The sequence below is a fragment of the Canis aureus genome, chromosome 28, assembly GCF_053574225.1.
Source record: "Canis aureus isolate CA01 chromosome 28, VMU_Caureus_v.1.0, whole genome shotgun sequence".
Taxonomy (NCBI): domain Eukaryota; kingdom Metazoa; phylum Chordata; class Mammalia; order Carnivora; family Canidae; genus Canis; species Canis aureus.
This window is the reverse complement of record NC_135638.1, coordinates 25,264,632-25,278,497: the sequence shown is the minus strand read 5'-3', so window position 1 is coordinate 25,278,497 and position 13,866 is coordinate 25,264,632. Positions and strand designations below refer to the sequence as shown.

Here is a 13,866-nt window from a genome sequence, read left to right as displayed (position 1 = left end):
GTGGCGCAGTGGTTTGGCGCCTGCCTTTGGCCCAGGGCGCGATCCTGGAGACCCGGGATCGAATCCCACGTCGGGCTCCCGGTGCATGGAGCCTGCTTCTCCCTCTGCCTCTCTCTCTCTGTGACTATCATAAATAAATAAAAAAATAAAAAAAAAATAAAAAAAAAGAAACTAAAAAAAAATTAAAAAAACCCCCCAAAAAACAAAAGGTTTGAATTTCCAGTTATGATATAAATAAGTGCTAGGGTTTAAAAATAAACAGAATGGAAGAAGATATTTGCAAATGACATATCAGATAAAGGGCTAGTATACAATATCTATAAAGAACTTATCAAACTCAACACCCAAAGAACAAATAATCCAGTCAAGAAATGGGCAGAAAACATGGACAGACATTTCTCCAAAGAAATGGCCAACAGATACATGAAAAAATGCTCAGCATCACTTGGCATTAGGGAAATACAAATCAAAACCACAATGAGGTATTACCTCACACCAGTCAGAATGGCTAAAATAAACAGGAAATAACAGATGTTGGCAAGGATGTGGAGAAAGGGGAACCCTCCTGCATGGGTGGTGGGAATGCAAGCTAGTGCAGCAACTCTGGAAAACAGTATGGAGGTTCTTCAGAAAATTGAAAATAGAGCTACCCTACAACCAACAATTACACTACTGGGTATTTACCCCAAAGATAAAAATGTAGTGATCTGAAGGGGCACCTGCACCCCAATGTTTATAGCAGCAATGTCCACAACAGCCAAACTATGGAAGGAGCTCAGATATCTATTGACAGATGAATGGATAGTGAAGATACACATACACACACAATGGACTATTACTCAGCCATCAAAAAAATGAAAATTTGCCATTTGCAATAACGTGGATGGAACTAGAGGGTATTTTACTAAGTGAAATAAGTCAATCAGAGAAAGACCATTATCATATGATCTCACTCATAAGTGGAATTTAAGAAACAGAACAGAGGATCATAGAAGAGAGGAAAAAATAGATGAAATCAGAGGAGACAAACCATAAGAGACTATTAATCATAGGAAACAAACTGAGGGGATGGAACATTAAGGAGGGCATGTGATATAATGAGCACTGGTCAGGGATCCCTGGGTGGCGCAGCGGTTTGGCGCCTGCCTTTGGCCCAGGGTGCGATCCTGGAGACCCGGGATCGAATCCCACGTCAGGCTCCCGGTGCATGGAGCCTGCTTCTCGCTCTGCTTCTCTCTCTCTCTCTCTCTCTCTGTGACTATCATGAATAAACAAATAAAATCTTTAAAAAAAAAAAAAAAAAAATGAGCACTGGTCACTATCTAAGACTGATGAATCACTGACCTCTACCTCTAAAACTAATAATATATATTAATTGAATTTAAGTAAAAATAAATAAGTGAATACATATATAGTAGGGAAATAATGTATAGCATGATGATTATAGCTAACATTGCTGTGTGATGTATAGGAAATTTGTTGAGAGGAAGTCCTAAGAGTTCTCATCAGAAGGAAAAGGTTTTTCTTTTTTTGACTTTTCATTGTATCTAAACCAGAAGATGGATGTTAGCAGAACCTATTGTGATAGTTATTCCACAGTATATATAAATCAGTCAAACTGTATGCCTTAAGATTACACATTAATAGATAGCAATTATTTCTCAGTAAAACTGGAAAGAAATTAGGTCAAATAATATAGTTTGTCACCATGGGGAAAAATGTAAAATAATTTGACAGTGGAGAGTTTTGTGATGTGGTGAGCACTGGATGTTATACTATATGTTGGAAAATTTAATCTAAATAAAATGAATAAAAAAACAAAAGTACAGAACAGTATAACATGAAAATTTGTGACATTTTCAACCCCCTTTTCCATTCTCTGTTCTTAAGCATTATCTTATATATAATTTCATGATTAGACTGTGCATATGTGTATTTGTATATAACCCTTTCTTCATTTTCTATATTGGGTAGCATGGATTCTGTTCTGTATTTAAAAATACTAGTTTTGTGATTTATAATACAGGGGCACAACCATAACCTTTTGAGATTAAGAAGCAATGGGATGCATCTATTTGACAGACCTGGAGCAGTTACTGTCTGCTGCTAAGGTTTTCATTACAGATGCAAGACAAAAGTGTCCTTGCCCTTTCTGTCTGTCTAATTGTGGCAGCCATGATTGAATGGGGGAATACAAGGATAAAACATGAAGAGAAAATTTTTGCAACTTAGAAATGACTTGTAAACAGTAAATAGCCTGTTATACTCCAAAAAAGAAACTGAAATTTGAGTTAGAAAAGGTAACGTAGACCTGGGCATAAAACTGTCTTAACCAGCCTTTATCTCTGGGTGAAAAGAAAATTCATTGTATACCAAATTGGTACTTGCAGTGGGTTATGGAAGTTGTCAAATAGCACATATTATATTGAAATTATATGCTTGCTTGTATACTGTCTAGACGCTGTTCCTTTGGGCAAGGATTTATATACCTGTTCATCACCCCAAGACTAGCAAAGCAAAATACCTGGCATATGGGTGGTGCTCAATAAATATTAAGCGAAGATTTACTGAGTCAGTATGTCTCTTGGTAGAGAGGTTGGCGTTTAAATATGACAATGTTGAAATTTATTTTAAAAAACTAAATTCATAGAAGAAATCCATTCAGAAATTTAGTATTTTCAGGGCAGCCCGGGTGGCTTAGCCGTTTAGTGCCACCCTCAGCCCAGGGTGTGATCCTTGAGACCCGGGATCAAGTCCCCATCAGGCTCCCTGCTTGGGGCCTCCTTCTCCCTCTCCCTGTGTCTCTACCTCTTTGTCTCTCTCTCTCTCCTTACTGTCTCTCATGAATAAATAAATAAATCTAAAAAAATTAATATTTTCAGTAAATTATTTGATAGAATTTCATGATTTAAAGAATTATTAAAATTTATCAAATATGTTCTCCTTAACATGAAAAAAATGTTAGGTTAAACTTAGATAAATCTTCAAATCCAGCAATTAAAAAATGTCACTGTATTTGTTAGGATTCTTCAGAGAACCATTAGGATGTGTGTGTGTGTGTGTGTGTGTGTGTGTAAAAGTAAAATGTATTAATATTACATATATTTTATGTATATATGTGTTATGTATATATATATAATACATAAATACACATACATATCTATAGAGAAAAGTATTTAAGGAATAGGCTTGTGATTATGGAGGCTGAAAAGTCTAGTATCTGCCAGGTAAGCTGTGAAGCTGGTGACTAGGGAAGAGTTGATGTTGCAGTTCTAAGTCTGGGGATTGTTGCCAGAATTCCTTTGTGCTTGGGAAAGATCAGTCTTTGTTAAGGCCTTGCATTGATTGGATGAGGCCAACTCACATTATGGAGGGCAGGTTGCTTTACCTAGTGTCTACCAATTTAAATGTTTATCTCACCCAAAAAACACTCTCACAGAAGCATCCGTAATAACATTTGACCAAATATCTGGGTACCATGGCCCAGCCAAATGGACACTAAAATTAGTCCTTTAAATTGCATTTAAAAAATTATTCTCAGGGCACCTGCGGCTGAGTAGTTAAGCATCTGCTTTTGGCTCAGGTCATGATTCTGGGGTCCTGGGATTGAATCCTGCATCAGGCTCCCTGTAGGGAGCCTACTTCTCCTTCTGCCTGTATATATCTCTACCCCTCTCTCTGGGTCTCATGAGTAAATAAAATCTTTTTTAAAAAAAGTATATTTAACACAATGCGCAAGACTTACACATGAAAAACTACAAAATGTATCAGAGAAAGAATGTGCAAATATATGGAGAGACCATTATGGTTGTAGATTAGAAGTCTTTCAACACCAAAAGACGTCTACAAGAATGTTGTTCACCAGGATCAGGCCCCAGGCTGAAGGCAGCACTAAATTTTGCTGAGCCACCTAGGGCTGCCCAAATTAAAATATTTTAATTCTCAGTGTTTCTGATGTTTTAAATTTCAGTGTACTAGGTAATTATTAGTTTCTTTTTTCTTATTAATTATTAGTTTCTTTTTTCTTATTTCCCTATGTTTATAAATGACAGAGAGGGTTTTTTTTTTTTTTTTCTTCCTCTTTGGCAAAAGTTCATGAAGATCACAGAACTCAATTTTCCCATTGATTTGTAAGATTGCTGCACCATTTCAGTGTGCTTGGTGGTTAGTGCAATACCAGCAGGCTTTTTGATAGCTGATTTATAAGGAAGTAAAAAGAACTTGGAAATCCATTCTTGAAGAAAAAGTTGGAAACAAAGTTGGAAAACTTAGTGTTATATATAAAGACTTGGTATGAAATTATAGTAATTAAGACCATTTAGTTTTGGCAGGAGTTTAGACAGACCACTGGGACAGAATAAAGAGGATAGAAACACACCTGCTTGTAACAGATGTTTGATTTATGACATAGGTGCTTCTGCAGTTCAGTGGGAAAAGGAATAGTCTTTCTAGTAAATAGTGCTGGGTAAGTTAGACATCCATACTAAAGAAGAGGAAAAAAAAGAAACTTTTAACCTGTACCTCACACTACATAGACTATTAATTCAAGAGAGATCACTGACCTGAAGGTAAAACTTAACACTATAGAGCTCTTAGAGAAAACATATGAGAATGTCTTTGAGATGTTGGAGATAGGTGAGGATTTTTTAAATCAGACACAAGGAGAATTAATCATAAAAGAGAAGTTTGATAAAATGGACTTCATTAAAATTAAGAACTGTTCATCACAATACATAAGAATGGGAAAAGGCAGCCATAGGTATGTGTATAAAATCTACTTAGGTTTATATGTATGTATACATCTGTATGTATAAAATTTAGATAATAAGAAAAAGACCACGCAGTTCTGAAAATGGACAAAAGACTTAAATAGCTGTTCTCAAAAGAGGAAAATCCAAATGCATTGCAAAAGTGCTCAGCATCATTAATTGTTAGGAAAATACAAATTGAAACTATAGTGAGACAGTATTGCACACAAGTATAATGTCTAATATTTAAAGAAGTTACAATACCAAGAGTGGGCAAGGATGTGGATCAACTGGAACTCATTCATTGTTTGTAGGAATGGCTAACGGTGCAACTTTGAAAAACTGGCAATATCTGCTAAACTCTGTGACCTTATCTAATGACCCAAGAATTCCACTCCCAGGAATAAAGCCAAGAGAAATACATGTGTTCACCAAAAGACATCTAGAAGAATGTCAATGGAATTTTGTTCATATTAGTGCTTCCCCCACTCTCCTAAACAGCAGGAAACAGCTCAAATGTGTTAACAGTAAGATGGATTAAAAAAAGTTGTGAGATATTCATATAATGAAAGACACAAACTGGAAAGAATGAACCATTGCCACATATAGCTATGTGGCTGAGTCTCACAGATGTAATATTGAGTGAAAGAAGTAAAATGTAAAAGATCACAAACTTCCTGCTTTTTTGAGGTTCAAGAACAGCTCCAACACATCCACATTGATAGAAGTCTGAACACTTATAAGCTCTGGAGAGGGTATTGATGGGGAAGGAATGTAAGTGTGCTTTGTGATGTGGAAAAAAATCTGGGTTGTTACAATAGAGCATACATTTGTACAAATTGAGCAATATGCTTAAGATTGTGTTTTTTGTTATGTATATTATTCCTCACTTTTTAAAAATTGGGCTTGTGTGGGAAAGATTGCTTTGCTTTCCATGGTAGAAAGTGCTTAAAATCAGTATTTTGGGATTTGCCAGAAAACTTTAACTGACTGATACCTTATATATTTGACAAGGGAAACCAATAAAGATAATTAAGAAGGATCCTGATGTTTGAAAGATCAATAAAAATATTAAAGTCTGCTATTCTTTCTGCTATTGCTGCTGTTGTTACTACTACTACCAACTATCCTAGATTGAGTGCTCAGTATGTGCCATAAGCTGTGCTATGTATTCTTCCCTTGTTTAAGCTGGAATTGGAGTAAATGCCATGTTCTTTTTTGGGACTTCCATACTATCATGTCTCCTGTCCTCGCTATAATCCCAACACCTTTGAAATTTGTGACATTGGTCTCTTGTGCTCACTTGGTTCTTACTGCAGTTATTTACAGATTCAAGCCATTCATCTGATTCCTTAAACATTTATTACCTCTTCAGTTTCTTGACTTCTTCATCTTGTGATATTTTCCATTCTTCCTCAGCCACCCACTCCAACAGTCTCATCTTGGATCTCTGTTACCAGTGACTGAATAAAGTTGCAAATATTTTCTTTAATGACTACTTCCAGTTTTTTCTGCTAATTTTCTTTTGTATCCTGCCTCCAACAAGTATACCAAATAATTGACATTACCAGGACTTACTGTCTGTTTATTCTTCTCCCTTAAAGGCCCTACTCTCATTATTTCCTTCCTTATGCAGCCTAAATTCTGTGTCCAGTATATTGACTCCCTTGCACACTCTCCTCTTTCTTGCCTCTTTTTCCCTTTATCTTACTTTCTATTTGGGAAAATCTCAACTCTTGTTAAATCCAATTCTGCACTCGTTGTGTGCTGGTATGTATGTAGCTGAATTTGGGTAGAGAGAAACCAGAACCATGTAATTGTTCTTTCTTTGAAGTACTGACTGCTGACCTAAGGTGTGTCCTCACTGCTGTTGGTGATTCTATTACATTTCCCTAATCTAGTGCTATCCTATTCTATAAGACAGCCATTTCCTCTTTCCTCCCTCCTTAAACTCCATTCCCCATCCCCTTGCCAATGGTTTTACTTGTATCTCACTGCAAATAGAAGCAATTAGAACTTACCCTTGTCTCCCACCCTGTATCTGCCAGCTCACCGTCATCTGTACTGTATATTTTGCCTTGTCTCCTGTTACTATAGATTGTCATTGCAACTTTGACTACCCCTTCTACTTAAATAGCATTCTGTCCATTTTCACTGAAAATATTATCACTGCATCAGTTTTCATCTACATTCTGGATCATAAATTATGTTTCCTTTCCATTAGATCATTTATGTCAGAATACAAGCATTGCTGTAATATCTCCTATTTTATAAAATCCTTTATGTTCCTCCAGCTACTGTCAATTTCTAGGTGACTCTGTAGCAAAAGAGTTGTCAATAATCTCCAGGTCCTCTTGCCTCAGTCTCTTAAACCAACCAACCAGCCTGCTTGCTTGCTTTTCTTTCTTTCTTTCTTTCTTTCTTTCTTTCTTTCTTTCTTTCTTTCTTTCTTTCTTTCTTTCTTTCTTTCTTTCTTTCTTTCTTTCTTTCTTTCTTTCTTTTCTTCTTTTTTTTTATTAAAGATTTTATTTATTTATTCATAGAGATGCAGAGAGAGAGAGGGGCAGAGACATAGGCAGAGGGAGAAGCAGGCTCCATGCAGAGAGCCTGATGTGGGACTTGATCCAGGGTCTCCAGATCACGCCCTGGGCTGCAGGCGGCGCTAAACCGCTGCGCCACCGGGGCTGCCGTCCTTTTCTTTTCTTTTCTTTTCTTTTCTTTTCTTTTCTTTTCTTTTCTTTTCTTTTCTTTTCTTTTCTTTTCTTTTCTTTTCTTTTCTTTTCTTTTCTTTTCTTTTCTTTTCTTTCTTTTCTTTTCTTTTCTTTTCTTTTCTTTTCTTTTCTTTCTTTTTTTTCTTTTCCTTCCATTTCCATTTCCATTTCCATTTCCATTTATTCATGAGAGAGAGAGAGAGAGGTAGAGACACAGGCAGAGGGAGAAGTAGGCTCCATGCAGGGAGCCTGACCTGATGTGGGACTCGATCCTGGGTCTCCAGGATCATGCCCTGGGCCGAAGGCAGCGCTAAACCGCAGAGCAGCTCTGAGGTTTAGATAAAGCTAAAAAATTACATTTAATGTTAAAGATTTTCCTGTTGTCCTATAGACAACAGGAAATTGTTGTTTTTTTTTTTGACTAATTTTTAGTTACATTTTTGTCATTCTTTTTAGCATTTGTAGTCTTAGATTTCTCTTATTGTGAATGAATATCAGACATTCTGCTATTGTTCAGTTTTGTACAAGTCAAATGAGTCATGTATAATACTCCTCTTTATACTAAAGTTTGAGTACAGTGTTCTCAGTTAAAGCAATCATGTCTGTTGAGAAGTTGCCTGCTTATGGAAAGTTCAATTATTATCTCCTATAATTGGTCTTGATTGTTTTTATGTAATAACTTCTCATGGTAGTACAACAAAAGAAAAAAACTAAGTGTTCCATAGTAATTTGTTACATAAAGTGTTTATTATGAGTGCTATGTTAGGTAAATTAATTATAAAAACATTGCATACTTTAGTTTTGAATAGTTTATATAGCCCAAAACTACTGTAGAAACTAATACTTGTGATTAATATAGTTCTGAAGCATAATGTTAACTGTCTTAGAGTCACTGATGTACTTGAAGTGACATCACTTCAAATGACCCTAAGATGACACTAATGCTTTACTTGCCACTAGAACCATCATAAGACAACTGCTCTGAATAAGTAAGTTCTGACCATGTTTTGTAGTTCATTAAGTCAATTGAGATGTCATAGTTAATGCATAGTTTAAAATGAACAGAATATTTAAAGTGTTCCTACAGTTTTTAATTTTATTTCTCTGACCTACCTCTAATGCCATAAAATGTTGGTACTAGATGACAAAAATAACAGTTAAAAAGTATTTTTTGTTGACTAAATCTTAAACTTAAAATTTAAAGTAGTTCAGAAGGCAATCCGTATGCATTCTTCCTTGTCTTTTAAGACAATTATTACAAATACTATGTGTCAATAGTAAGAGCCAGATACTCTTGATAATGAAATTGAACTTAGTATATATAGTAGTTTATAAGTGAAAATCACATTTTAATTTCTATTCTTCCACATAAATCCACCAAGCAGAATTGAAAACCTGTATTAAAAACCTACCTTAAATGTCTTTTCAGAAAGTTGTAAATTATTGCTTCCCTGTGTTGGAAATCCTAACATGTTGGGAGGCATCATCCTTGCAGCATTTTCTTTTTCTCCTTGCCACAATAGAGTATCTATTGTGACTAGAGATAAGCAACTTTAGTTACTAGTTATGATCATACTTCCTGTCCATGCAGACTGCCTAAAAAGCAGAAATAAATTAGAATTGTGTGCTTTTTCTCTTCCTCTCATTATTTCCTTTTATTTAGGCATTCATTCATGTATTCATTTATACATTTACTCATTGAACATTTCTTATATATACCAGGCATTATAAAATTGAATAAAGGGATCCCTGGGTGGCGCAGCGGTTTGGCGCCTGCCTTTGGCCCGGGGCGCGATCCTGGAGACCCAGGATCGAATCCCACATCGGGCTCCCAGCATGGAGCCTGCTTCTCCCTCTGCCTGTGTCTCTGCCTCTCTGTCTCTCTCTGTGTGACTATCATGAATAAATAAATAAAATCTTTAAAAAAAAATAAATAAAATTGATTAAAACACGGCCTTACCTTCATTGACTTTATAATTTAGCTCTATGTGTGATACTCCATTCTGAATGTGGGAATCAAAACTATTTCTATCTTTAGGCTTAAATTCTGTATCTTTAAGGTTTAGATTTCTGTGTTCTCTCACATAGAAAGGAAAGAATGCTTTCTTGTATGATTTAAAATTCTAAGCTATGGGATAGTTTAAATTCTTTTAGGAGAGAGTTGGGAGCACGAGTGAGAGGCATCCCTAAGGATACCTGCTTTACTCACTATTATCAGGATTATGTAGGCTAAAAGTGTTTATCAAGAGAATTCCATGGTGTTTATGGTAGAAAGTGGAATTTAGTATTCCATAAAATCAGCAGACATCCATTTATATTTATATTGCTTGGACCTTTCCCCCTGAAATATTTCAGTGATGTAATAAAGCAGTTATATGACACTTTTATGAAAAGTCCCATCATTTAGCTGCATTGTGAGGGAATAAGACACAAAAATAGTGATACGCATACCAGTTTATAAACTATGGTTAATTATTTCATCTGTATTCTTTGTAGCTGAATCATTAAGGAAAATCATTTCATTTAGAAATGTCAAATTTTTAATACTGTGGTATTATATAGTAGGACTAAAAAAAAGGAGAGGAGCTTCAAAAATCTAAATACTCATCTGGATCTGTATTTCTTGACATAGTATTTTACTATTAAAAATATTTTGGAAGTATATAATTTATCAAGATATCAGATTTATCAAGATATAGTTTACATACCATAAAGTTTACCCATTGAAATTGTACAGCTCTGGTTTTTAGTGTATTTATAAGTTGTACAGCCATCACTATTGTCATCACCCCAAAATGTAATTTGAATTTGAACTCTACGTAAGGAAACATGACTCAAAATTAAAGTTTTTCTTAAAAAAATTAACATCCTTCTGTGGAGTTTGTGTTTGGGATGATGAAAAAAAACTGGAAATGGCCTTAGTTTTGTGTGTGTGATGATGGTTGCACAGTATTGTGAATATACTTAATGCCACTGAATTATTGTATGCTTGAAAACAGTTAAAATGGTAAATTTTATGTATATTTTACAATAAAAATTAATATCAATTTATATGAAATCAGAATTTGGTGGCTTAACTTTAAAAGTTTTTGGAAATTTCAGCCTCAGCCACACTTAGTTATTTTTTTCCTCCCCACACATAAGTTTTGATAATTTTTTCTGAAACATATTATAACAAAGATATTCTTAGAGTAAAACAAATCACATTATTAATTTTCACAAACTGGAAAACAGACCTTAAAATTGTTGCAGATATGTTTTTTGGTAGGTATTTATTTTTATAGAATTTCAGTAGCATTAAGTGAAGAAATAAAGTTAATCAGCTTTCCTTTGCTTTAGTTTTGTGCTCTGTGAAAAAGCCAGATGCCAAACAATGCAGAACCATGTATCTAAGTGGGAAGAAGTAAATATACAGATATATGCACACAGAGTAATTTAAAAGTCTCTGTTTATAGATGTGTAAAGTCTCTGGGAGGAAATACAAGAAACAGTAGCGTTAGTTGTTTTGGGCAGGAGAACTGGGTGACTGGATTTCATGGGTGGGAGGGATATTTTCCATAGGTGTGAATGTATGAACTGCTGAAACATTTTAAATAAACAATTTCTTATCCTGATCCCAGTCTCAGAATCAACATGACTGTGTTCTTTCCTACTGTGCTTTGGTGACATCAGATTGTATTGAAATTGGGATTGGTTTAAAAGTGAGCTATGTTACTTAAGTTGTTTTGTTTTTAGGAATTGATTATGGATTAAGTTTACCACTTGGGGAAGATTATGAACGGAAGAAACATAAACTAAAAGAAGAATTAAGGCAAGATTACAGACGCTATCTTACTCAGGTAATACATTCTGTTAGCTGGATCTTATGCTTCAGAATTCATCTAAATTTATTTTCTAAGGTTATGTGTGTTAATTTTTAGATTTTCATTGATACCTAACAGGATGTTAATGTGAAAGTTAAGGGATTATATGTGACAGTGGTAGAAAAAAACTGATGCTCAGGACTGGTGCCATGAAATAACAGATTCTTGATCTTTACAGTAGGGTAGTGGTTTTTTATTTTAAATGAGATTGTGAGTTCTGATTGTTCCTGTTTTCTGTAGAGTTACCATGGTTTAAAATAGCCCTGTTATAATTCCCTACTCCTCCATTCCCCATGACTGTGGATTAAAATGACACATGGAATTCTAGTTGCTACTTATTTTCCTGCCAGTTTAAGTTTATGAAAACTTCATTTATTTAGCTGCCAAAGTCTTTGCTTTATGGTTTAATCTATTTACTTAGCAGAACCCTTGTTTTAACTATATTTGGTTAAATTCTGTAATTGCTAAACTTAAAGATTTCTTATAAGTTTTGAAATGCAATTTACTTTTTAGGTTATCAAATTATTTTAAACAATCATGATATTTCTACTCATCCCAAGATATTCTATAGTTTTTTAATACTTTGTAATTTTTGTTCCAAATGTATAAGTGATCTCTTACTTACTCTGATTTGCACATGGAGAGAAAGAACTTTGAATATATTTTATCATTGGTTTGTTTTCTTTGACTTCAGGGTATTACACAAGCAAAAAGGAAGGTAGGGTTGCCTGCAAAATGTTTTTTGTTTTTGTTTTTTTAATTTTTAGCTTGCAATTATTTTCATTTATGATGTTGCTCTCAAACTAATGAAAATAACTTCACTTGTGATTTTGAGACTTTTGAATGATAACATTTTGTATCCTTGCTTTTACCAAGATGGCAGTCTATACATTATAATTTTTCATTAGTACAATCAAGCATTCTTTATGATTCCTGCTTTGCATTTATTTTTGTTGCTTTCTTATGCATCTTTTAGAGACATTGCACAGCTATCATAAACTCATTTGTTTTCAGCATGCCAGTTTTTTCTTCAAATTATGCTAATCACATTAAGATCAATCAAAATAATAGGATATTCTAAGATGTTTTTAACTGTGTTGTCACTATTTTTGCACCCAAATCCATGGATTGCATTTGTAAATTTATATTGGAAAACAAAAACATTATAGTTTTATAGAACTTTATAAAAAGAATCTCACACATCCGTTCATTTAACCAACACGTTTTAAGCACTTATGAAGAAGAATCTGTCTTCAAGGGTCTTAAATCTGGTTGTTGAGGTAACTGAAAAGGCTGTATTGATTAGGAAAGACCTCACCGTGTTATTTTGTAAAACATATAAAATGGATAGAATTTGGATATTCTGGAGGGCAGATCAAGGAGCAGAAGCTTTTCAGATGGGGAATAGAGAAGGAAGGACTTGGAGGGTAGGCTTTTGCTTTGTATGAATGAAACATGTGATTTGCCAGTCTGAGTCGGTTAGAGTAGATTCTTTTTGAGAGTAGTAAAAAATAATGATGTAAGTAGATAGGGTAGGATCTGATTAGATTTTTTTAAAAAGGAAATTTATTTTCTCTCTCTCTCTCTCTCTCTCTCTCTCTCTCTCTCTCTCTCTCTCTCTCCCCGTAGGGTTCACACCCAGTGTGGAGCTTGAACTCATGATCTTGAGATTAAGAGTTGCATGATCTATAGAATGAGCCTGCCAGGTGCCCCTAGATTAGATTTTTAATTTGGTATGTGTGAAGCATACCTTCTTAAGCAGCCTGTGAAGAGCTTGGTAACTGTTTTAAAACTATTCTGCATATTAGAGATTCTTATGTTTATTTTAAATTACTGCTACAGATTTTTAGCTCCTCTCCTTCCACTAATTTTCAATCTGTTCTTCACCCTACTTTCTAGAATCATCCTGTCCATTACAAATACTTCAGTGTCTCCTCACTGACCTTCAGAATAAAAATACATATTCCTTAGCATGGCATGTGAAGTCTTTCATGTTCTAGCCTATCTCCCTGGCCTTGTACTTCAGTATTCTCCCCCTCTCTCACCACTCCTTTTTGGATGGGGTTTTCCTCTGATATCTGCCATTTTCACTCATGGATCTTACATTACTTTGTAGATAGGAGATTTTATTCTTTTATTTATTTTATTTTTTAAAAAATATTTATTCATAGAAACACACAGAGAGAGAGAGAGAGAGACAGAGACAGAGACACAGGCAGAGGGAGAAACAGGCTCCACGCAGGGAGCCCGACGTGGGACTCGATCCCGGGTCCTCAAGATCACACCCCGGGCTGCAGGCGGCGCTAAACCACTGCACTACTGGGGCTGCCCTCCTTTTATTTTTTTTTAAAAGACTTCATTTGAGACAGAGCACAAGTGGGGAGGAGGGTCAGAGGGAGAGGAAGAAGCAGACTCCCTGCTGAGCAGGGAGCTTGATCTCAGGACTCTGAGATTATGACCTGAGCTGAAGGCAGATGCTTAACCGACTGAGCCACCCAGGTACCTCCATAACATATAAGATTTTATTTTTTAAAAAGATTTTAT

General features: G+C 35.1%; 1 protein-coding gene and 1 non-coding gene across 31 annotated transcripts in view; both read left to right on the top strand.

The window, feature by feature from the left end:
* CSPP1 (centrosome and spindle pole associated protein 1) overlaps positions 1-13,866 on the top strand; it is a 183,702-nt gene that overhangs the window by 23,679 nt on the left and 146,157 nt on the right. For 24 of the 30 annotated variants that reach the window (XR_013367216.1, XR_013367218.1, XR_013367219.1 and 21 more), the window contains 2 exons: positions 11,195-11,298; positions 12,017-12,040. Coding sequence is in view for 22 of the 30 variants with exons in the window: in XM_077876700.1 (XP_077732826.1) it covers positions 11,195-11,298; positions 12,017-12,040 (128 nt within the window). In the remaining 8 variants the exon portion in view is untranslated. The remainder of the gene's footprint in view (positions 1-11,194; positions 11,299-12,016; positions 12,041-13,866) is intronic. The other 6 variants (XM_077876701.1, XM_077876692.1, XM_077876703.1 and 3 more) reach the window with 1 other exon arrangement.
* On the top strand, positions 2,066-2,199 carry LOC144300717 (small nucleolar RNA SNORA31). Its single transcript, XR_013367521.1, has one exon. It is a non-coding gene; the product is annotated as a small nucleolar RNA SNORA31 (small nucleolar RNA).